The following is a 26831-nucleotide window of genomic DNA, read 5'->3' on the forward strand; positions in this document are numbered from 1 at the left end:
TATACTCCCTGTGTCCCGGTCGTCATTTGTGTCTCGGTGCTTTGTTGATTGCTAATTTATATTATATTTATATTTATATTTTTTATATTTATTAATATTTTTTTAGTTTTCTTTTTCTCTTATTTTTCAGTTTTTTCCTTTTTTTTAGTTTTTTCTTTTTTAGTTTTTAGTTTTTTTTGTTTTTTACCTTTTTTTAGTTTTTTTAGTTTTTTTAGTTTTTTAGCTTTTTTAGTTTTTTTATTAGTTTTTAGTTTTTTTTATTTTTTGCCTTTTTTTAGTTTTTTCAGTTTTTTTTTGTTTTTAGTTTTTTACCTTTTTTTTGTTTTTTTTTAGTTTTTTAGCTTTTTTAGTTTTTTTTCTTTTTAGTTTTTTTTGTAGTTTTTACCTTTTTTAGTTTTTTTTCTTCTTTTGTATTAGTGTGAAATAATTCAGACGTCATATGCGGACAAACACGACGTCACTCGACAGACAGACAGACAGACATAACCCACAAACAACTTATTTTTATATATATTTATTCATTTTTTTTAGTTTTCTTTTTCTCTTTTATTTTTCAGTTTTTTCCTTTTTTTTAGTTTTTTTCTTTTTTAGTTTTTAGTTTTTTTAGTTTTTTACCTTTTTTTAGTTTTTTTAGTTTTTTAGCTTTTTTAGTTTTTTTATTAGTTTTTATTTTTTTGTAGTTTTTGCCTTTTTTTTATTTTTTTCAGTTTTTTTTTAGTTATTAGATTTTTACCTTTTTTAAGTTTTTTTTAGTTTTTTAGCTTTTTTAGTTTTTTTTTCTTTTTAGTTTTTTTTGTAGTTTTTTTTTAGTTTTTTTCTTCTTTTGTATTAGTGTGAAATAATTCAGACGTCATATGCGGACAAACATGACGTCACCTGATCCACACACAGACAACTTATTTTTATATATATAGATATATATATATCATATATATATATATAGATATATATATATATATATATATATATATATATATATATATATATATATATATATATATTATATATATATATATATACTAGCTGTTGGGTTGGCGCTTCTCGCCACCCCAACACCTAGTTGGGGGGGCGCTTCGCGCCCCCCAAGCCCCCCCCGCGCGCGTAAGTCGTTACACACCATATTAGTTACGCGCCATTGTAGCTGTGTCCTACCTGTGAATAGAGATAGATATAAATATATATTTTTGACTACGTAAAACATGCGAATATACAACATTCTTCGCTGTCCCATTGTCTGTGCATGTAAATAGCATTTATATTCCCTGTGTCCCGGTCGTCATTTGTGTCCTGGTGTCCCAGTTTGTAATTTCTCTTTGAGTGCCCCGGTCGTCAATTATGTTCCCTGTGTCCCAGTGTCCTGGTCGTCATTTGTGTCCCGGTCTGTAATTTCTATTCAAACAATCCCTGTGTCTCAGTCGTCAATTATATATCCCGCCTGTGCCCCCCGCGTCCCCGTTGTAGTTGTGTCCCTGTGTCCAGGTCGTCATTTATATTCCCGGTCGTGATTTGTGTCCGGGTGTCCCAGTCTGTAATTTTTCTTTGAGGTTCCCGGTCGTCATTTATATTCCCTCTGTGTCGGTCGTCATTTGTGTCCCGGTCTGTAATTTATCTTTGAGTGTTTTTTCTTTTGAATTTTTTTTTAGTTTTTTACATTTTTTCAGTTTTTTTTTCTTCTTTATTTTTCAGCGTCACTATGAAGTACATATCGCCGAACCTTTGTTTTTTAACTTAAATCTGGTAGGCATTGATGACCTTATCCAAGTCAAAATCCCAAACCCAATCATCATCGCTATCATTTTCAGTTTTGATATGTTTTGACTCTCGCTTTCCAGGTGGATTTTCATCTAACTGCGCGGTTTTGCGTTCTTTAGCCGCAAGCCTGTTTTCTTGCTGTTCTTGTGATTCCTCGGCTCGCTTTCTTTTCTTACTTTCTCTATCAGCTGCAAGCCTGTTTTCTTGCTGTTCTTGTGATTCCTCGGCACGCTTTCTTTTCTTACTTTCTCTATCAGCAGCAAGTTTTTTGGCATAGACTCTTTGAGCAGCTTCCTCGGCTGTTGCTATTGTAGGTTCTTCAGTCATTTTACAATTAAACATTTTTCCGTGAACGCATGTCTTAAATATCTTGAATGACGTCACCGTCAAAGCAAAAATGACAACTAATTTCATGACGTCAGTCAACACAGAAACATGACGTCACCTGATCCACAGACAGACACACACAGACAACTTATTTTTATATATATATATATATATATATATATATATATATATATATATATATATATATATATATATATATACATATATACATATATATATATTATATATATATATATATATATATATATATATATATATTATATATATATATATATATATATATATATATATATATATACATATATATATACATATATATATATACTAGCTGTTGGGGTGGCGCTTCGCGCCACCCCAACACCTAGTTGGTGGGGGCGCTTCGCGCCCCCCCCCAAGCCCCCCGCGCGCGTAAGTCGTTACGCGCCATATTAGTTACGCGCCATTGTAGTTGTGTCCCTATGTCCCACCTGTGAATATAGATATATATATATATATATATATATATATATATATATATATATATATATATATATATATATATATATATATATATATATGTTTTTAACTACGTAAAACTTGCGAATATACAACATTCTTTGCTGTCCCATTGTCTGTGCATATAAATAGATTGTCAGGTTTACCGACTCTTGAACATGCAACATATAATGGTCCATGGGAAAACAATCCGTATTCAGATCTATACCTCATGATTCTAATGATTGCCCTTGAGCTTTGTTGATGGTGATTGCTAATCGACCATTCCCTGAGTCGCCATCGTCATTTATATATCCCCCTGTGCACCCCGGCGTCCCCTTTGTAGTTATGTCCCTGTGTCCCGGTCGTCATTTATATTCCCTGTGTCCCGGTCGTCATTTGTGTCCCGGTGTTCCAGTCTGTGATTTCTCTTTGAGTGTCCCGGGCGTCATTTATATTCCTTGTGTCCCGGTGTCCCGGTCGTCATTTATATCCCCCTGTGCCCCCCGGCGTCCCCATTGTAGTTGTGTCCCTGTGTCCCGGTCGTCATTTATATTCCCAGTGTCCCGGTCGTCATTTGTATCCCGGTGTCCCGGTCTGTATATACATTCGTTTTTTAGTTTTGTTTTTCTCCTTTATTTTTTCCCTTTTTTCTTTTTTTTCTCTTTTAGTTTATTTAGATTTTTAGATTTTTTAGTTTTTTTATTAGTTTTTAGTTTTTTTTGTAGTTTTTACCATTTTTTTAGTTTTTTTAGTTTTTTTTTTTACTTATGTCCTGGTCGTCATTTATACTCCCTGTGTCCCGGTCGTCATTTGTGTCTCGGTGCTTTGTTGATTGCTAATTTATATTATATTTATATTTATATTTTTTATATTTATTAATATTTTTTTAGTTTTCTTTTTCTCTTATTTTTCAGTTTTTTCCTTTTTTTTAGTTTTTTCTTTTTTAGTTTTTAGTTTTTTTTGTTTTTTACCTTTTTTTAGTTTTTTTAGTTTTTTTAGTTTTTTAGCTTTTTTAGTTTTTTTATTAGTTTTTAGTTTTTTTTATTTTTTGCCTTTTTTTAGTTTTTTCAGTTTTTTTTTGTTTTTAGTTTTTTACCTTTTTTTTGTTTTTTTTTTAGTTTTTTAGCTTTTTTAGTTTTTTTTCTTTTTAGTTTTTTTTGTAGTTTTTACCTTTTTTAGTTTTTTTTCTTCTTTTGTATTAGTGTGAAATAATTCAGACGTCATATGCGGACAAACACGACGTCACTCGACAGACAGACAGACAGACATAACCCACAAACAACTTATTTTTATATATATTTATTCATATTTTTTTAGTTTTCTTTTTCTCTTTTATTTTTCAGTTTTTTCCTTTTTTTTAGTTTTTTTCTTTTTTAGTTTTTAGTTTTTTTTAGTTTTTTACCTTTTTTTAGTTTTTTTAGTTTTTTAGCTTTTTTAGTTTTTTTATTAGTTTTTATTTTTTTGTAGTTTTTGCCTTTTTTTTATTTTTTTCAGTTTTTTTTTAGTTATTAGATTTTTACCTTTTTTAAGTTTTTTTTAGTTTTTTAGCTTTTTTAGTTTTTTTTTCTTTTTAGTTTTTTTTGTAGTTTTTTTTTAGTTTTTTTCTTCTTTTGTATTAGTGTGAAATAATTCAGACGTCATATGCGGACAAACATGACGTCACCTGATCCACACACAGACAACTTATTTTTATATATATAGATATATATATATCATATATATATATATAGATATATATATATATATATATATATATATATATATATATATATATATATATATATATATATATATATATATATATATATATATATATATATATATATATATATGTATATATTTATATGTGTGTATGTATATATTTATATATAACTTAAAATTATACAACAATATATTCAAACTTTTTCGTATTATTTTTCAATTTTAAAAGTTTCTTTTATTTTTCATTCACAGGTACCCACACTTCCCACAATCAATAATAATGTATAAAGTAGAGTGTACTCATTATTTACTGATTTGAGGATAATAGTGCTTCCAGTAGATAGTTTTTCTGATGAAGGAGTCAAAGAGATGAAAGGACTTGATGTTAGCCTATATACCTCTCTGTGATTTTTGGAACTAAAACTCTCTTATTATAAGATTTTGCACATTTTTAATGCATTTTCGTAAAAATCATGAAGGGGAAGGCAATGTGCCAATAAATATGTAAGTTAAAAAAAAAAAAAAAGAAAAAAACTCATAGAACGTAAGTATTTTTTGAAGACCACACTGTCTTTTAATGACAAATAAATAAAAGTCCACTGTCTAATAAAAGGACTTACCCCCATTTGAACTTTTATTTGTTTGTCATAAAAATACCTATGCTGTATATATGGGGGATGATCGACATATCAGGTCTATAACTATAAGTTCAGCAACATTTTGTTTGCAATTAGAAGAAGAAGAAGTTTTTGCCACCTTCATTAAAAATTCAACTTACATGATATTTGAAAAATACCTAGAGAATGCCTATAGAAGAAGTTTTTGCCACCTTCATGAAAAATTCAACTTAAATGATATTTGAAAAAATACGTGATATTTTAAAAATACCTATGCTGTATATATGGGGATGATAGACATAGCAAGTCTATACTTAAGTTTATCTGCTGATGATTATCATTGATGTACGTGGTTGATATATCAAGAACTTTTGTCTCTATTTTTCACTGTCTAATTAAATGTTTTATTCCTACTTGAACTTTTATTTGGTTATAAAAGATGCATATAGTGACAAAACTCTTTTTCAGATATAGAATAAGAGGACGAGAACTAATAAATAGCGTTGGAAAAGTAATGATACAAGGTGGTGTTGCTTTTGGCATATTATATATATATATATATATATATATATATATATATATATATATATATATATATATATATATAAGTATATGTATATATAAAAATGTGTATGTATGTGTATATATGTATGTGTATATGTATATATATGTATATGTATGTATATGTATATATGTATATATATGTATATATATTAATGTATATATATATATATATATATATATATATATATATATATATATATATATATATATATATATATATATATATATATATATATATATATATATATATATATATATATATATATTAATAACATAATATTATACAAAAATATATTCAAACTTTTTCGTATTATTTTTCAATTTTAAAAGTTTCTTTTATTTTTCACTCACGAGTACCCACACTTCCCACAATCCATTATAATGTATTAATGTATAAAGTAGTGTGCACTCTTTGTTTACTGGCTGGAGGATAATAGTGCGTCCAGTGGCTAGATTTTCTGATGAAGGAGTCAAAGAGGTGAAAGGACTTGGTGATAGCCTATTTACCTCTCTGTAATTTTTGGAACTAGAACTCTCTTATTATAAAATTTTGCATATTATTAATGCATTTTCATAAAAATCATGAAGGGGAAGGCAATGTGCCAATAAACATGTAAATGTAAAAAATATACATAGGACGTAAGTTTTTTTTTTGAAGACCACACTGTCTTTTTATGAGAAACTAGCTGTTGGGGTGGCGCTTCGCGCCACCCCAACACCTAGTTGGTGGGGGTGCTTCGCGCCCCCCCCCAAGCCCCCCCGCGCGCGTAAGTCGTTACGCGCCATATTAGTTACGCGCCATTGTAGTTGTGTCCCTATGTCCCACCTGTGAATATAGATATATATATATATATATATATATATATATATATATATATATATATATATATATATATATATATATATATATATATATATATATATATATACATATATATATATATATATATATATGTTTTTAACTACGTAAAACTTGCGAATATACAACATTCTTTGCTGTCCCATTGTCTGTGCATATAAATAGATTGTCAGGTTTACCGACTCTTGAACATGCAACATATAATGGTCCATGGGAAAACAATCCGTATTCAGATCTATACCTCATGATTCTAATGATTGCCCTTGAGCTTTGTTGATGGTGATTGCTAATCGACCATTCCCTGAGTCGCCATCGTCATTTATATATCCCCCTGTGCACCCCGGCGTCCCCTTTGTAGTTATGTCCCTGTGTCCCGGTCGTCATTTATATTCCCTGTGTCCCGGTCGTCATTTGTATCCCGGTGTCCCGGTCTGTGTATACATTCGTTTTTTAGTTTTGTTTTTCTCCTTTATTTTTTTCCTTTTTTCTTTTTTTTCTTTTTTAGTTTATTTAGATTTTTATATTTTTTAGTTTTTTTATTAGTTTTTAGTTTTTTTGTAGTTTTTACCATTTTTTTAGTTTTTTTAGTTTTTTTTTTACTTATGTCCTGGTCGTCATTTATACTCCCTGTGTCCCGGTCGTCATTTGTGTCTCGGTGCTTTGTTGATTGCTAATTTATATTATATTTATATTTATATTTTTTATATTTATTAATATTTTTTTAGTTTTCTTTTTATCTTATTTTTCAGTTTTTTCCTTTTTTTTAGTTTTTTCTTTTTTAGTTTTTAGTTTTTTTTTGTTTTTTACCTTTTTTTAGTTTTTTAGTTTTTTTAGTTTTTTAGCTTTTTTAGTTTTTTTATTAGTTTTTAGTTTTTTTTTAGTTTTTGCCTTTTTTTAGTTTTTTCAGTTTTTTTTAGTTTTTAGTTTTTTACCTTTTTTTAGTTTTTTTTTAGTTTTTTAGCTTTTTTAGTTTTTTTTTCTTTTTAGTTTTTTTGTAGTTTTTACCTTTTTTAGTTTTTTTTCTTCTTTTGTATTAGTGTGAAATAATTCAGACGTCATATGCGGACAAACACGACGTCACTCGACAGACAGACAGACAGACATAACCCACAAACAACTTATTTTTATATATATTTATTCATATTTTTTTAGTTTTCTTTTTCTCTTTTATTTTTCAGTTTTTTCCTTGTTTTTAGTTTTTTTCTTTTTTAGTTTTTAGTTTTTTTTAGTTTTTTACCTTTTTTTAGTTTTTTTTAGTTTTTTTTTTAGTTTTTTAGCTTTTTTAGTTTTTTATTAGTTTTTATTTTTTTTGTAGTTTTTGCCTTTTTTTATTTTTTTCAGTTTTTTTTTTAGTTATTAGATTTTTACCTTTTTTTAGTTTTTTTTAGTTTTTTAGCTTTTTTAGTTTTTTTTTTCTTTTTAGTTTTTTTTGTAGTTTTTTTTTAGTTTTTTTCTTCTTTTGTATTAGTGTGAAATAATTCAGACGTCATATGCGAACAAACATGACGTCACCTGATCCATCCACAGATCCACACACAGACAACTTATTTATATATATATAGATAAATAAAAGTCCACTGTCTAATAAAAGGACTTATCCCCATTTGAACTTTTATTTGTTGGTCATAGAAATACCTATGCTGTATATATGGGGATGATCGATATAGCAGGTCTATAACTATAAGTTCAGCAACATTTTATTTGCAATTAGAAGAAGAAGAAGAATTTTTTGCCACATTCATTAAAAATTCAACTTACATGATATTTGAAAAATACCTAGAGAATACTTATAGAAAAAGAAGTTTTCGCCACCTTCATTAAAAATTCAACTTACATGATATTTAAAAAAATAAGTGATATTTGAATAATACCTATGCTGTATATATGGGGATGATAGACATAGCAAGTCTATGCTTAAGTCTATCTGCTCATGATTATCATTGATGTATGTGGTTGATATATCAAGAACTTTTGTCTCTATTTTTCACTGTTTAATTAAGGGTTAGAACTGTCCAAGTTCTAAAAGTATATTTCTGGAAAACAAAATAGGTTTTTTAGGTTTCAAGGACTTCTTTTATATGAAAATCTTTCATTTAAGAACCATATTAGTTCTATGATATAAACTTTGAGATTCCACAAGAGTATATACTTGGTACTTTTATTTATATTGTATATCCCGATATCTTATATTCGGCTATAATAGAAGCTCCAAGGCCCATTTGTTCAAATATATGTCACCCAGATGAGTTGTAGCATCCTAATTCTAAAGTATATTTTTAAATCACAAAATAGGTTTTTTAGGTTTCAAGGACTCACTCTATATAAAATCTTTCATTTAAGAACGATATTAGCCTTATCCGATTAAAAGTGTCAAGAAACATAAGCATGATACGTGAGTTAGGTATATTTTTCCTGGATGTATTTTAAAGCTTCTTCATAATTCTCCCATGCAGCCGTACATAAATTACTGTTCTATTGTTTGGATTAGTACTTTCCTATCCATATTAAAATCACTTTTTCTTCTTCTTGAAAAGGCCCGTCAGCTCGTTTTAAATATGAATAGTAAGTAAAAAAAATCTCTCCTTAGGTTGCGTCCACAGTATTTCCTATCTTGGGCTAATTTTATTCTTAAATATCTTCACAGTCAACTTCGAGTTATAGCCCCGAGTTTACGTAAATCTTAATGGAACTCGTAACTCTGAAGTTTTATTTGTTGTGAGATCTCCAGCCGTAAGGTAAGATTTTAACTCTATTAAATAAAAAAAAAAAATTTTTAGCTGAAAGTAAGGAGCGACATTAAAACTTAAAACGAACAGAGATTACTCCGTATATGAAATGGGTTGTCCCCTCCGCAATCCCTCACTCTTTGGGCTAAAGTTTTTAATTGTTTTAAAAATTAGAATTGTGGCAAAGAGTCAAACTTTAGCGTAAAGAGCGAGGGATTGTGGAGGGGACAGCCCATTTCATATACGGAGTAGTTTCTGTTCGTTTTAAGTTTTAATGTCGCTCCTTACTTTCAGCTAAAAAAGTTGGTTTTTTTTATTTAATTTCAGAAAGTTTTTGGATTAATGCATGTTTTGTTTTGGCTCTCCGCACATAAATTATTAAAATGAAATTTGTATATTAATTCTTTTTTTGGCTAAATGGCTTTCGCTTAGTTTTGATCACGCGATTTTGAGATATAAGGGATGGAGAAGAAGGTCTAGTTGCCCTCCAATTTTTTGGTTACTTAAAAAGGGAACTAGAACTTTTAATTTTTAATGAACGTTTTTATTAGTAAAAAATATACGTAACTTAAGAATTAACTTACGTAACAAACTTACATAATCTTATGTTTTTATTATGCATACGAGGGGGTTTGTACCCTCGTTAATACCTCGCTCTTTACACTAAACCGTAAGTTTTGTCCCAATTCTTTTAGAATGACCCCTGAATCAGGAAGGCCGTAGAATAAATAGTTGAAATTACTAAAAATACTTTAGCATAAAGAGCGAGGTATTTATCTCCTCCTAAATACCTCGCTCTTTATGCTAAAGTATTTTTAGAACCCCTCATACGCGTAATAATCTCCGTTCGTTTTAAGTTTCAATGCTACTCCTTCCTTTCATTTGAAAAAAACATTTTCATGTTTATCTTTCATTGTTTTCTTATAGTAATTCTAGAAAATCCTGTGCCCTTTTCATTGAATTTTTCTTCCCCCATGACAAATTCCTCCAAGGAAAGATCCTCCAACATATCTCCCTCCCCTCAGCCCCACCCCAAAACAAAATAAACCCCCCCTGAAAACGTCTGTACACTCCTGATAACCATTACTATATGTAAACACTGGTCAAAGTTTGTAACTTGCAGCCCCTCCCCCAGGGATTGTGGGGGAGTAAGTCATCCCCAAAGACATAGTTATTATGGTTTTCGACTATGCTGAACAAAATAGCTATCTCAAAATTTTGATTCGTTGAACTCTGAATATAACTCAGATAAACTGACAGCTCTGTATTTTATGGACAAAAGAATCATATATATTATCTTAATTCAACGTAAACTAACTCCTCCTCCCATTTTAAAGTAAAGCAAATATTTATAGTTCGTCCCTTGCAATTCAAGTAATCTTCTGATTGGAAATAGTAAGGTATAAAGCAACATATTGACCACGATATCCGTAGCATCTATTTATACTTGGCAAGCACCCCATTGACCCCCTTCTCCGAAAGCAGCACAAATATCCCTTATGGGTATTACATCGAAGTTTCAGACTTCAAAATATGATAAAATATATTTTCTTAACCCTTTCACGAAACAAAAGCTTTACCATTTAACGGACATTAACACTATTGATTGTCAATTGATGGCTCAAATAACAGATTCATCTCCGCAAAAAAAGAAAAAAAAGTTTCACATTTGAAACTTAAAAACAAATCGCAGAAAATATTGATTTCGGTCTGAAATTAAACTAAACGAAGATGCAAAACATCTATCTTTCTTATTTTGCTTACAGTATTATATCAAATTTTTATTTAGAGCTAATTAAAACTTTCTGTTTCAGCAACTGTTAGCAAAACCATTCATTGCCAAAACCTAGACATAATATTTTCTCTTTCTAACTGCTTACTCTACCCTCCCCCCATTAAATTAAAATATAATACTTTCCTAATATTTCAATGACTTCCATTCGTATCTACACATGCATCCTCTTTGAAAATAAAAGGTTCCTCACCGGATAAACGAACTAAATTACGTACAACAAAAAGGAAGAAAAATAAAAAGAAAAACACAGAATCAAAATGAGGGCCATATTCATTCAGTGAAATCTATGAATCTTCAAAAACTAACTTAAAAAAAAAGAAACAATATTATTTACAAAATTGCACAAACTGGCAGTGGATTTTAATGAGGTATTTTTTCTAGCTACTCTGGGAAGTTCCTAACTAGAAACATGTTAAAGCTAGGAAAGTCCTACTCTATGTAAACAGACTTTGTCATAATGATCCAAATTCCAAATTATTATTCATATTTCTGAGAGAGAAATATAGAGAGAAATATTAGAGAGAAATAATAATAATGATATTTTCCTCTTCCAAAAATATTTATAAAAGAAATACACCGAAGGCCTCAGCAGTAGGGCAAAAACTAAGATCTAAAAAAATTGAGCTACTTGGAACTATTTTTGGATTATTTGTATTCACTTTACATGGATAAGTAAGTGAGGGCGCTAAAGATTCTTAAATACACAGATAATGATTCGTGTTTTTTTCTTCTATAACTCAGAAAAGTAAATTTTAAAGCCTAAATTTGTCAAAATTCTCATCCTTCCCAAGCGCTTTTTTTCTTCTGAGACCTTCGTCTCGTCATTATCCGAAACGGAAATGAGGTAATAAGAAGGCTACATTATAACACAGCATCTTCTACCTTTATTATCACCCACAATTTCTAATGGCTCTCCAGTAAACTTGTTAAAATTTGCGTTCGGACTAGGAGGTATATAATATGTCTCTGTAGCCTTTTGACCATAAATCGTTTGGACTGTTGTCATTTCTCCATCAATAGTCTGCCCACGAGAGTGTCGTCGTTCCGTTTTAAGTTCGGTCAACGTTTTTAGGGTACTTGCAACACTGTTCCGATAAGGGTCATTATCAATTGACCTTCGAGCTTCATTGTTACCTGTAAATATATGGCTTAATCTAAGGCTTAAAGTACTAATTAAACACATATTTTTGCTTTAACTTATTTAATTATATGCATGAAGTTATTTAATTATATGTTATACGTATAATACGATTAATTATATGGAATATTCTTAATATATGGTGGAGGAGGTATTCAGATGCAAAATTTGAACAATTCCCTTTTTTACATTCTTCTTGTTTTGAAAAACAACACTTAGAATCTACAATAGATTCCTTCTGGCTTCTAGAAGGTTTATTCTGAATACAAAATTAATAAATAAAAAATTAATAGGATTTCAGATAAACAAAAAGGCTCTTTTTTCGTTTTTTGGCCTTCAACACAATCTTTATACAACTCTTTTTTTTATTATAAAACTAGCTGTTGGGGTGGCGCTTCGCGCCACCCTAACACCTAGTTGGTGGGGCACTTCGCGCCCCCCCCAAGCCCCCCCGCGCGCGTAAGTCGTTACGCGCATTATTAGTTACGTGCCATTGTAGTTGTGTCCCTGTGTCCCACCTGTGAATATAGATAGATTTATATATGTGTTTCAAACTACGTAAAACTTGCGAATATACAACATTCTTGGCTTTCCCATTGTCTGTGCATATACAAAGCCTTATGTACTAATAATGACGTCATATGCAAATGCTTTTTTTACAAACAAACAAACATGCATACACACAAGTCGTTTTTATATAGATAGATAGATAGATAGATACAATACAAATTAACTGCGTAAAACTTGCGAATATACAACATTCTTCGCTGTCAAATTGTCGCTACATATAAATAGATTGTCAGGTTTACCAACCCACGAATATGCAACGTACAATTGTCCATGGGAAAAACAATCAGTATTAAGATCTATACCACATTTTTCTAATGATTGACCTTGAGCTTTGTTAATGGTGATTGCAAATGCTAATCGAATTGGGAATTGCAATCTTTTAAATTGAAAAGGCAGATCCGTTGGAATCATGGGAATGCGAGGAATAAGAACAGCCTCACCCTCAAAAGGCCCTGTCAAGATTGTGGCCTCTATTAGGTTTTCAATTGTTTTTTTTTTACGGCAAGTCGCGTGCCATTGCAAAGCTTTGGTGGGTTGATATTTCTTAAAAGTATTATTGGTACGCCTATTTTTAGTTGTAGCACGTGTGGTGGAAACCCTGAAAGATCTATGGAATTTAAAAATTCAGATGGATAATTAACCGCTTCATTTGGTTCCAAAACTGTGTCGACTGACTTGTAAAGGACTGCCTGGTCTCGAATCTTGGTCAAAACAATATTGTTGATTTCGTGGACGTCTATATTTTTGGGTGCGAGAATCGCTCTTTCACTTAGCCATTTATTATTTTTATAATTTTTTTAGAATATTCGGAAATACTTTTTCAATCAATTCATTTTTGGACGTCACTAAATTACAGAAATCAGCAGGTAGTTGTATACGTCCTGAAATTGAGTCTACTGGGAGCTTTCCGTTTCCAATTGCCAGCAATTGATCTGAAAATGTTTGACCAGAGTCATCGTTTTGCAATCGGACACGCATATTTGTAGTTAATTTTAATATTTTTACGTGTGCCCATAAATTAGAATTTTTCAGGCAAGCATTCATTTCGTCTGCAAGAGTTGATCTAGGTATTATAGGTAATGTTTGCCTGAAATCTCCCGCAAGCAATATTAATGTGCTTAATGTTAAAATAATTGTATATTAAGTTGCTTAAATATTAAAGTATTTGATTGCCTTTACGGAGTTACAGTATTCAACGCTTATGTGTGCATTAAATGTTTTTGATAATAATCGGGAATATGGAACAACCCACTGGTTATCTACTTCGATGGTGGTACCGTTACGCTTCTTTATTATTGCTGTTTTACCGCCATCTTCAGTAGATCTTCTTCTATATTGTGGGTAACCATCATTGCCAGTAATTGTCTTTGACACTAAAAGTCGAGGATATTGCTTCGTGCACCTTCTTTTGGCCATGCATGGTGAATTTTCGTTCAGTGCACCGCAAGGTCCATGTATCATATTTTTTAAAATAATATCATGTAACCCCTTATCGACATTTTCATCAGGTATTTCAGTGGAAATCACATCATCAATTTCGTTCGAAGTAATTTTTTTATGTAGCCAGATTAGTATATGTGCGTGTGGCGAACCTCGTTTTTGCCATTCCACTGAGTACATCCAGCATCGCACTGACCCAAACACTTCAAGTTTTACTATGTAGTTTATCAGTGATTTCAACTTTTGCCGGAAGACACGGGCCGTAATGTCATGCCTATGAACCGCCGATTGGCCTTGAAGTAAAAGCTGCAGTATCTCGTCCCAAGATTGATTACATGTAAATGTAATAAATAAATCTGGACGACCATAGAGACGAACATACGCAATAGCATCATGAGCATATTCATGCATATGACGGGGACTGCCAGCATATGACGAAGGTAAATTTGTTAGTATTCCAACGTTTGTGGTATTACCGTCATTTATAACTGCATCTCGCAAATGAATGTATTGTTCAGAGCAGTTTGGTCTGATTCAGGCGGATATATAGCAAACATTCTGATTCAATTTTAGCATACATATCAACGACAAATTGGTGAAACAATTCACGGCATTTTAAAATATAATTTTCTTCATCCTGCCGAATCATTAGTCTATAGGAATAATAATGCATTGCACTGCATTTCTTATTCATTTCTTTGTTAGTGGCTGGATTCATCAATTTAATATTAAAGTGATAGCCGTCGGCTCCATCCCAAAAAATGATAGGATATTGTAAGGCATCGTAGCATCGATGAGTTTCAGCAATTCTTAACAACTGAGCGTTTCGCTTATGAAGAATAATATCTCGAGGTAAAAACTGATCACCGACCATAACGATTGCCACTTCGTCGATAGTTGGAGCATTGTCCCTACGCACATGTTGGCCAGGAGGCGTTTTGTCAGCGGAAATAACAATTTTATGCGTATCAGTAGGCATCAAATCGATGGCTGTTTTGAACAGACGCACTAAATTATTATTTTCGTGGAAAAGATGTTGCAATTGGGAAACGATTGTCCTTTCAACCTTGGGAGAAATTTCGCAACGTGCATTCAATTCAGAATTTCTATCACTGATGAAGTACATTTGTAAAAATTTATGATTCTCGCCTGAGAATGGTAGAAGGGACCCTGCTCTATGATAAATTTGCCCTTTTACTTTGAAAGTAGACATAAATTGATCTGGATTTTCGATTTGGGCTCCAAACGACGTCGTTTGGAAACATGAGTTGTATTTTCTGATTTTTGACAAAAAACGCTTAGATTCTGACGTAGTTCCAGTAAGGAAAGTCTTCAATGGCTCTGGTTGTGCAGCCAATAGAGGAAGTTTAACTTTTCCTGAGGCGCAACACATTCCAATTGTTTAACCATTGAATTTCAAGGCCTTGCAATAGGGACAAATTTTAGACATTGTCCCGATTTGAAAACATCTACTCAAGCTATAATCATCGACTGGGCTGTACCTGAATGCCAGGCGATAACTTTCAGGTTGCTCTGATTCCTCGGCACGCTTTCTTTTCTTACTTTCTCTATCAGCAGCAAGCCTGATTTCTTGCTGTTCTTGTGATTCCTCGGCACGCTTTCTTTTCTTACTTTCTCTATCAGCAGCAAGCCTGATTTCTTGCTGTTCTTGTGATTCCTCGGTACGCCTTCTTTTTTCACTTTCTCTTTTAGCAGCAAGTCTGCTTTCGCGTTCCTCGGCACGCTTTCTTTTCTGACTTTCTCTATCAGCAGCAAGTTTTTTGGCATAGACTCTTTGAGCATCTTCATCGGCTTTTGCCATTGTAAGTTCATCAGTCATTTTAAACTTAAACATTAATAGATTTCTACGTGAACATATATGTCTTAAATATCTTTAATGACGTCACCGTCATAGCAAAAATGACGACAACTAACTTCATGACGTCAGTCGACACAGAAACATGACGTCACCTGATCCACAGACAGACAACTTATTTTTATATATATAGAAGATTGTCAAAGACATGTCAGACATTTTAACATGTCCAATTTGAGATTGTATGATCAAATCACTTTGTTAAATTTTGGCTTTCGGTGCAAACATGAATATTTCCAAAAAGGCTATCTCAAAATTTTGATTCGTTGACTTTGGGAAAAAAATGAGCGTGGGAGGGGGCGTAGATGCCCTCCAATTTTTTTGGTCACTTAAAAAGGGCACTAGAACTTTTCATTTCCATTAGAATGAGCCCTCTTGCAACATTCTAGGACAACTTGGTCGATACGATGACCCCTGGGAAAAAAACGAAAACAAAAACAAACAAATAAACACGCACCCGTGATTTGTCTTCTGGCAAAAAATACAAAATCCCACATTTTTGTAGATAGGAGCTTGAAACTTCTACAGTAGGGTTATCTGATACGCTGAATCTGATGGTATCATTTTTGTTAAGATTCTACGACTTTAAGGGGATGTTTCCCCCTATTTTCTTAAATAATGCAAATTTTCTCAGGCTCGTAATTTTTGGTGGGTAAGACTAAACTTGATGAAACTTATATATTTAAAATCAGCATTAAAATGCAATTCTTTTGATGTAGCTATTGATGTCAAAATTCCATTTTTTAGAGTTTTTGGTTACTATTGAGCCGGGTCGCTCCTTACTACAGTTCGTTACCACGAACTGTTTGATACACTTCATTTTTTAACTTTTAAACATCCTGCATATAGTTGAAACTACTTTCAACGCTTTCTGTATGATAAAAATGTTTTTAAATTTAAACTTTAATAATGGTACTTTAATTATTTTTTTTCAAACAGTTCGTGGTAACGAACTGTAGTAACGAGCGACCCGGCTCATTAGTAACTGAAACTCTGAAAAACAGAAGTTTAATGCCAATAGTCAAACAGTTCGTGGTAACGAACAGTAGTAAGGAGCGACCCGGATCAATAGTAACCAAATCTCTAAAAAACGAAATTTGGATAGCAATAGTTGCATCGAAAGAATCGCATTTTAATGCTGATTTCAAATATATAAGTTTCATCAAGTTTAGTTTTACACATAAAAAGTTACGAGCCTGAAAAAATTTGCCCTGTTTTAGAAAATAGGGGAAAACACCCCCTAAAAGTCATTGACGTACTGATTTAGTGATTTTTTTCTTTAGGCAATATAAAAAAATCACTATTAGTTGTGATATATCACTATGGTAACCCTGCATAGCTAGGAAGTTTGAGCAGCCAAGAGTCGGGTTTTAGCACCTTTTTGCCCTTGGGTTTCCTGAAGCATGAGTTTTAGTTTTTCCCAGAGACGAAGCTTTATTCTGATATACTTCAGAATGGTGCAAAGTACATCTTTTTAATTGTAGTGTAGATTACTGTAAAGGAAGTTTTCAGTTTATTTTGTTGAGGGGTGTTAGCTTAGATCTGAGTGACAACAAAGTATCAGTGAGGAATATACATAGATATATTACTGAATTTGGGAGGTATAGGTGCAATAAAGAATGTATCCAGAATTTTTTCTTTGGGAGGAAGGGGATTACAAAGAAAACTTTTAAAAACGTATCAAAACTTTCGTCTACATTCCTTTTGTTATGTTTTGACGAGTCGGATAAACATTTCGGGGGGGGGGCATTCAAGCCCTCGTCATACGGCCTTGGCTGCAATACCCCGTTGATGGTGAAAGGGCTTAGTTTATCTTTTTTTCTCTTTCACTGTATCTATATTAGGTAAGCGTTTCACGCAGACTTTTTATTGTTCTGGACCATTAGAAAAATACATGTCTTAATATTTCCGCCGAGACTAAGATTTATCCAATAATTGCATTTTAAATGACGATAAGGCAAACACATTTATCTCTCTCTCTCTCTCGTTTTTTTTTTATTATTATTATTATTATTCGAAGTCAGAGGATATTCCTTCTATCACTACCTAGACAACAGGTAGGCTTCTTCAACCGACTTTCCAAAGTCACATCTGAAATCAGAGTGACCTCCACAATTTCAATTCTTATCAAAAGAATTCCAAAATGTAATAAAAAGTAAATAAAGACAAGAGAAAAGTTTAACCAATAAGCGTACCAATACGCCTTCCTTATGGCAACTGAAACCGGTGGGGACAATGTAGAATAATATATAGAGTTAAACCAAAGGTGAAAAAAAAACCTAAAACAACTCAGGCTATAAGAAACAAAGGGCTGAAAAGAAACCAAAATAATTTAAGATTTCTAGCTAGTAATGAAAGAGAACAAATAAACGAAGTTTAAAGAAATCTACTAAAACAAAAATAAGGAATCCAATATAGAGTAAAAATGGGACTTACTTCTGCCAAATTATGAAAACAAATCAACTTTTGTCATGTTCTATTTGTCAAACTTTAAACTTTCTTCTGAGTCTAACCTATCAAAAGTTACGAGCCTGAGAAAATTTGCCTCATTTTAGAAAATAGGGGAAAAAAACCCTAAAAGCGACCCAGCTCAATAGTAAACACAACTCTAAAAAACGGAATTTCGATGCTAAAAGATATATCAAAAGAATCGTATTTTTATGCTGATTTTAAATATATAAGTTTCATCAAATTTAGTCTTTGTCATCAAAAGTTACGAGCCTGAGAAAATTTGCCTTATTTTGGAAAATAGGGGGAAACACCCCTAAAAGTCATGGAATCTTAACAAAAATCACACCGTCGCATTCAGCGTATCAGAGAACCCTATAAAAACATTTCAAGGTCTAATATACAAAAATGTGGGATTTCGTATTTTTTGCCTAAAGACAAAAAACGGGTGCGTGTTTATTTGTTTGTTTGTTTGTTTGTTTTTGTTTTTTTTTTTTCCAGGGGTCATCGTATCGACCAAGTGGTCCTAGAGTGTTGCAAGAGGGCTCATTGTAACGGCAATGGAAAGTTCTAGTGCCCTTATTAAGTGACAAAGAAATCGGAGGGCACCTAGGCCCCCTCCCACACTCATTTTTTTCCCAAAGTCAACGGATCAAAATTTTGAGATAGTTGTTTTGTTCCGCATAGTCGAAAACCATAATAACTATGTCTTTGGGAATGACTTACCCCCCTACAGTCCCTGGGGAGGGGCTGCAAGTTACAAACTTCGACTAATGTTTACATACAGTAATGGTTATTGGGAAGTGTGCCGACGTTTTCAGGGGGATTTTTTTGGTTTGGGGGTGGGGTTGAGGGGAGGGGGATATGTGGGAGGATCTGTCCTCGGAGGAATATTTCATAGAGGAAGAGAAATTCAATGAAAAGGGCGCAGGATTTTCTAGCATTACTATTAAAAAATAAATGAAAATATAAACATGAAAAAGTTTTTTCAATTGAAAGTAAGGAGAAGCATTAAAACTTAAAACGAACAGAGATTATTACGCATATGAGGGGTTCTAAAAATACTTTAGCATAAAGAACGAGGTATTTGGGGGGAGATAAATACTTCCCTCTTTATGCTAAAGTTATTTTAGCAATTTCAACTATTTATTCTATGACCTTTCTGATTCAGGGGTAATTCCTAAAGAATTGGGACAAAACTTAAGATTTTGTGTGAAGAGCGAGGCATTAACGAGGGGACAAACCCTCTCATATATAATAAAAAATATAAGAATATAAAAGTTTATTACGTAAGTTAATTCTTAAGTTATGTATATTTATTAGAAATAAAAACGTTCGTTAAAAATTAAAAGTTCTAGTTGCCTTTTTAAGTAACCGAAAAATTGGAGGGCAGCAAGGCCTCCTTCCCCACCCCTTATTTCTCAAAAATCATCTGATCAAAAATAAGAGAAAGCCATTTAATCAAAAAAAAGAATTAATATACAAATTTCATTTTAATAATTTATGTACGGAGAGCCAAAATCAAACATACATTAATTCAAAGGACGACATTAGAACTTGAAACGAACAGAAATTAATCCGTATATGAAATGGGTTGTTCATATCCGCAGTATATGAACAACTCCGCAATCCCTCTTTCTTTACCCTAAAGTTTGACACTTTGCCACAATTCTACTTCTTAAAACAATTAAAAACAATTAACTACAAGTAGTGAGTGACGTTAAAACTTAAAACAAACATAAATTATTCCGTATATGAAAGGGGTTGTCCACTCGTAAACACGTCGCTCTTTACTCTAAAATGTTTTCATTGTTTTAAGAAGTAGGCTTTTGACAAAGAGTCAAACCTTAGCTTAAAGAGCGGGACTTTGAAGGGGAGACAGCCCCTTTCATATACGGAATAATGATCATAGATAATGAATTTGAAATAAAGAGACACAAGGACCTTTTAATTAGGATAACAAGCTATTTAAAAATTGCGAGGTACCGAGGAGGGGGCAACCCAGGAAGTGTGTCAACGTTTTCAGGGGAATTTTTTTGATTTGGGTGTGAGGTTGAGGGGAGGGGCTATATGGGAGCATCTTTCCTTGGAAGAATATATCATGGGGGAAGAGAAATTAAATGAAAAGGGCGCAGAATTTTCTAGCATTACTATTAAAAAAAAAAAAAACAGAGCTAAAAGCTCATATGGCACTTGTGACGAGGCGAGAAGAGCTAAGAGCCAAGAGATCATATGGTATGAGCTCTTACAAAATTCTATGAATCAATAGATAGATTTAAAAAGGAATATAAGAAGCTTAATGCCGGTCAGGATTTAAAATAAGAGCTCTGAGTCACGATGTCCTTCTAAATATCAAAATTCATTAAGATCCGATCACCCAATCGTAGGTTATAAATACCTAATTTTTTCCAATTTTTCCTCTCCCTTTAGCCCCTGGATGGTCGAATCTGGGAAAACAACTTTATCAAGTCAAATTGTGTAGCTCCCTGACACGGCTACCAATTTTCATCGTCCTAGCACATCCAGAAGCACCAAACTTGCCAAATCACTGAACCCCTCCCCCCAACTCCCCCAAAGAGAGCGAATCCAGTACGATTCTGTCCATCACGTATCAAGGACATTTGTTTATTCTATCCACCAAGCTTCATCACGATTCCTCCACTCTAAGTGTTTTTCCAAGATTTCCCCCTCCAACTACCCCCAATGTCAAAAAATCTGGTCAGGATTTGAAATAAGAGCTCTGAGACATGAATTCCTTCTAAAAATAAAATTTCATTAAGATCCGATCATCTATTCGTAAGATAAAAATTTCCAGATTTTCACGTTTTCCAAGAATTCCAGTTCCCCCCTCCAATTCCCCCCAATGCCACAGGATATGGTCGGAATTAAAAATTAGAACTTTAAAGCACAAGATCCATCTAAATATCAAATTTCATTTAGATCCGGTCACCCTTTCGTAAGTTACAAATACCTCAATTTGCAAAATTACCCCTCCCCCCAATTCCACCAAAGAGAGCAGATCCGGTCCGGTTATGTCAGTCAAATATCTTAGACAGGTTTCTATTCTTCCTGTCCAGTTCATCCTGATCTAACCACTTTAAATATTTTCTAAGATTTCCGGTCCCCCCCCAAATGCCCCCCCCCAATTACGCTTCATCCAGTTGAGATTTAAAATAAGAGATCTGAGTTACGAGGTCCTTCTAAATATGAAGTTTCATGAAGATCCAATCACTCCTTCGTAAGTTAAAAATACGTCATTTTTTCTTCTTTTTCAGAATTAACCCCCCCAATAGAGCAGATCCATTCCAATTATGTAAATCACGTATATAAGACTTTTGCTTATTTTCCCCAACAAGTTTCATCCCAATCCCTCCAATCTAAGCGTTTTCCATGATTTTAGGTTCCCCCACTCCAAACTTCCCCCAATGGCAGCAGATCCGGTCAGGATTTAAAATAAGAGCTTTGAGACACGATATTCTTCTAAATATCAAATTTCATTGAGATCCGATCACCCATTCGTAAGTTAAAAATACCTAATTTTTTCTAATTTTTCAGAATTAACCCCTCCCCCAACTACCCCAAAGAGAGCGGATCCATTCCGGTTATGTCAATCATGTATCTAGGATTCGTGATTATTTTTCCCACCAAGTTTCATCCCGATCCCTCCACTCTAAGTGTTATAGGTTTCCCACTCCCAACCCCCCCCCCCCCTCCAATGTCACCAGATCCGGTCGGGTTTAAAATAAGAGCTCTGAGCCACGATATCCTGCTAAATATCAAATTTTTTTTGATATCCGATCACCCATTCGTAAGTTAAAATACCTCATTTTTTCTAATTTTTCAGAAATAGCACCCCCCCCAACTACCCAAAAGAGAGCGGATCCGTTCCGTTTATGTTAATCATGTATCTAGGACTTGTGTTTATTTTTCCCATCAAATTTCATCCAGATCCCTCCACTCTAAGTGTTTTCCAACTTTTAGGTTTCCCCCTCCCAACTCCCCCCTAATGTCACCAGATCTGGTCGGGATTCAAAATACGAGCTCTAAGACACGATATCCTTCTAAACATCAAATTTCATTGAGATCCGATCACCTGTTCGAAAGTTAAAAATACCTCATTATTTCTAATTTTTCAGAATTACCCCCCCCCCCCCAACTATCCCAAAGAGAGCGGATCCTTTCCGATTATGTCAATCATGTATCTGGGACTTTTGCTTATTTTTCCCATCAAGTTTCATCCCGATCCCTCCACTCTAAGCGTTTTCCAAGATTTTAGGTTCCCCCCCCCTCCAGCTCCCCCCAGTGTCATCAGATCCGGTCGGGATTTAAATTAAGAGCTCTGAGACACAATATCATTCCAAACATCAAATTTTATTAAGATCCCATCACCCACTCTTAAGTTAAAAAACTTAATTTTTTCTATTTTTTCCGAATTAACTGGCCCTCCACTCCCCACCCCCCCCCCCCCCCAGATGGTCAAATCGGGAAAACGACTATTTCTAATTTAATTTGGTCCGGTCCCTGATACGGTTGCCAAGTTTCATCGTCCTAGCTTACCTGGAAGTGCCTAAAGTAGCAAAACCGGGACCGACAGACAGACAGACAGACCGACAGAATTTGCGATTGCTATATGTCACTTGGTTAATAGCAAGTGGCATAAAAATGAAAATATAAACATGAAAAAGTTTTTCAATTGAAAGTAAGGAGAAGCATTAAAACTTAGAACTAACAGAGATTTCTTACGCATATGAGGGGTTCTAAAAATACTTTAGCATAAAGAACGAGGTATTTAGGAGGAGATAAATACTTCGCTCTTTATGCTAAAGTATTTTTAGTAATTTCAACTATTTATTCTATGGCCTTTCTGATTCAGGGATCATTCTCAAAGAATTGGGACAAAACTTAAGATTTAGTGTGAAAAGCAAGGTATTAACAAGGGGACAAACCGCCTCATATATATAATCAAAAATATAATAATATAAAAGTTTATTACGTAAGTTAATTCTTAAGTTATGTATATTTTTAACTAATAAAAACGTTTGTTAAAAATTAAATGTTCTAGTTGCCTTTTTAAGTAGCCGAAAAATTGGAGGGCAACAAGGCCTCCTTCCCCACCCCTTATTTTTCAAAATCATCTGATAAAACAAACATATATTATTCCGTATATGAAAGGGGTTGTCCATTCGTAAACACCTCGCTCTTTATGCTAAAATTGTTATTGTTTTAAGAAGTAGGCTTTTGACCAAGAGACAAATCTTAGCTGAAAGAGCAGGACTTTGAAGGAGGGACAGCCCCTTCCACATACGGAATAATGATCAGAGATAATGAATTTGAAATAATGAACAAGAGGGGTTGCCCCTTTCTCAGTATATCATTATTTAAGCTAATGTTTGACTTTTTGTTCCAATTAATTAACAATGACTTTTGACACAAAAGGACCTTTTAATTAGGATAACAAGCTTTTTAAAAATTCACAACACTTTAGCGTAAATTGCGAGGTACCGAGGAGGGGGCAACCCACTCATATATATAATAACAACCAAAAGAAAAATCCAAGAGAAATTTCAGTTTCGGTTATAAATGACCTATACTGGGTCCACGAGGGAAAGAATGGTCAGTGGGAGGGATAATTTTTCTGTTGTGCTGCGAGACGGATTTTCCATAATTAAAAACAAACATCAGAAATTACATGATTTTTTTTCCAATTTCTAAAGCTGAAAGCAAAAAGGGTAATATAAATATAAAACAAACACTAATCATTACGTAAATGCCGAAATTATACTTTCATCAACATCACAATCTTTTCACTAATGTTTGAATTGTATCCCGTTTCATTAATAACGACTTCCAAAACACAAGGGTCACTTAGTTAGAACATTAAAAAGTTCTTTATAACTAGTAAATAGCAATTCATCGTGAAGAGAAAGGTGTTTAGAAGTATTTACTGGTGTTTTAGAGGGTTTAGAAGAGTGAGTTGTTTAGGAGAGGGGGAAAAACCCTTCATATACCAGAAAAGGATAAAGCTGTGGAACTTGTCCCTATTGTTTACACGTACTATTCGTTATTGAAATGGTGACAGAATTTATAGCTAAAGGTAGACCACTCAACATCGCATTGAAAGATCATCGGTTCCAGAACGTTCTTTGATTGTAGTAAAAAAAAAAAAAAAAAAAAAAAAAGATAAACAATTATGATATTGAATTTTAACATAAAATAATACAAAAAAAAATATGAATAGCTATATTTTATTCTTAACGTAGATGGCGATGGCGGAGCATTTCATTTCTTTTTACCGCGGCAGCAGTGTTGCCAACAGCGGTACAATTGTACCATTTTTTTACATTTCACCTCAAAGGTACATTCTGGTACAATCACAAATTTCCAGGTACATTTTATAAAATGTGGTACAATATCATATGGTACAATAAGATTTGACTGGGCGTCAGGACGCAGCAAGCGGAGGGAATTGTAGTTTTTATTTGTTTTCTTTTTTCCTTTAAGTTTTCCTTTACATATTTATTTCAGTGCCTGTTGTTTGCCTCTTGTGGTCATAATATAGCGTGAATCAGCACAGCCATCTGCACGGTAAGTACAAAATAGGTGAGCAGCTATTTGGAGGAGCGACACCAAAATGGTCTCTGCAGCGGAAAGGAGGTCTCCCAAATATCTTTCAAAGAAGATATCTCATACTTTGTTCTCTTTATTATGTAATTCTTTATTTTTTAATGTAATTTTTATCGCTTTAATGTAAGTTTATCGCTCCTTAATACAGTTCGTTACCACAAACTGTTTGATAATGTTCTGCGTAATGTGATTAAATTCACCAAGTAGCGTGTTTGTTAAATAGTTACTTTCGTCACTACTGCTTGAACAGCACCTACTTCAATAGCACCCATCAATAAAATTAAAATAAATTAAAATTAATTAAAATAATTAAAATAAAATTTTATTTAATAAAAATTTGAAAGATCATCGGTTCCAGAACGTTCTTTGATTGTAGTAAAAAAAAAAAAAAAAAAAAAAAAAAAAAAAAAAAAAAAAAAAAAAAAAAAAAAACAGTTATGATATTGAATTTTAACATAAAATAATACAAAAAAAAATATGAATAGCTATATTTTATTCTTAACGTAGATGGCGATGGCGGAGATCTTTTCTACAAAACACCACAAAATACAACAAAAGACGAACGTATCGAAGCCCCCCCCCCCAAAAAAATATATATATCGAATTTTCTTGAATTTCTGGATACCTAATATTCAAACTATCAAATCTTGTTTGTTATTATTTGGTGCCTCATTTTGTTTTAAGACAGCCCTGCAATCGTATTGTGATTTAAAAAACATCCCTGCAGTCTCAAAAATGTCCCTGAGCTTAAGGACAATTGAAACATAATACATCTTTTCTACAAAACACCTCAAAATACAACGGATGAGGAGGGTATTGGAGCCCCCCCACCCCCCGAAAAATCCCGAATTTTCTTGAATTTCTGGATACTTAATATTCAAACAATCAAATAAATTTTGTTTGTTATTATGTGGTGCCTGATTTTGTTTTATTATTTCCCCCCCCCCCAAAAAAAAAGCCCTGCAGTCTCAAAAATGGAAAAGAATATTGACGTTCCTTTACTTCTAATATTATTTTTTTCAGTAAAATGGTTTAAAAAAGCAAATGGGGTACTTACGTGGTATCTTGACAATACCCAAGAAGATAAGTTAGGTTAATCATAATGAAATATACCTAAACATGATGAAATATAATACTTCAGTAACAAAATTATAGAAACTACAACAGAGAATTATGGAAAGCAGGCCATCCAGAACGCACTGGATTAAATACCAAACCAACTCTATATATTAAATATTTAGTTAAAATATGCCTACATAGTAGTTTATCTTACTCGGGTTAAGCTGATCATCTGAGACTGCGCAGAGAAAAACAGGCTTTGTTTAGATAAAACCTCTTGAGGGTGGTTGGAATAACATAATAAGCACCATAAATGGTAAATAAATACGTAAGATTACTAATGAACCAAATTAATTGTTGCTCTCATTAATGTTTTCAGTACAGTACCAGAAAACTATAGCGCAATGAGTTAAGGCACCAGGGACCATTATATACCAAATAGCTTTTTTTCTTATTTAATTCTAATACAGAATCAGGGCCATTCCTAGGGTTGGTGGTGCCCAAGGAAAAATTAATTACATGCCACCCTCCTGACTCAAATATAGGCCAAAAGCTAAATAAAAATGAAAAGTTTGGTCAAAGTTGGCAATCCCTCAGTTGCAATGCGCCCCAGCTGCGGTTCCTGGGTAAGGTGATCTGGTAGCCCCCCGCCCTAAGAACAGCTCTGTACAGAAGCCATACGAAACGCAAAAGAGAGGGCATCCCCCTTATATACCCAATGGTTTCTTTTTGGTTTAATATCACTCTTTACTGATGCCACCGATTTGAAAACACGTGCTTTTTTTGTATTTAGTTTTAATACAGAAGCAGAGCCACTCCTTAGGCTATTGGTGCCCA

The 26831-nt window shown here is 32.9% G+C and overlaps 2 protein-coding genes across 2 annotated transcripts in view; one reads left to right on the forward strand and one right to left on the reverse strand.

Annotated features, from left to right (window-relative positions):
* The window catches only part of LOC136028526 (uncharacterized), a 69436-nt gene that overhangs the window by 9994 nt on the left and 32611 nt on the right, over positions 1-26831 (reverse strand). The window contains exon 6 of the mRNA XM_065706370.1: positions 11722-11973. Coding sequence (XP_065562442.1) covers positions 11722-11973 — 252 coding nt within the window. The remainder of the gene's footprint in view (positions 1-11721; positions 11974-26831) is intronic.
* The window catches only part of LOC136028215 (uncharacterized), a 177216-nt gene that overhangs the window by 9117 nt on the left and 141268 nt on the right, over positions 1-26831 (forward strand). The gene's annotated exons all lie outside the window — the stretch shown is intronic.

The sequence above is a fragment of the Artemia franciscana genome, chromosome 6 (genome assembly GCF_032884065.1).
Source record: "Artemia franciscana chromosome 6, ASM3288406v1, whole genome shotgun sequence".
NCBI classification, from domain to species: domain Eukaryota; kingdom Metazoa; phylum Arthropoda; class Branchiopoda; order Anostraca; family Artemiidae; genus Artemia; species Artemia franciscana.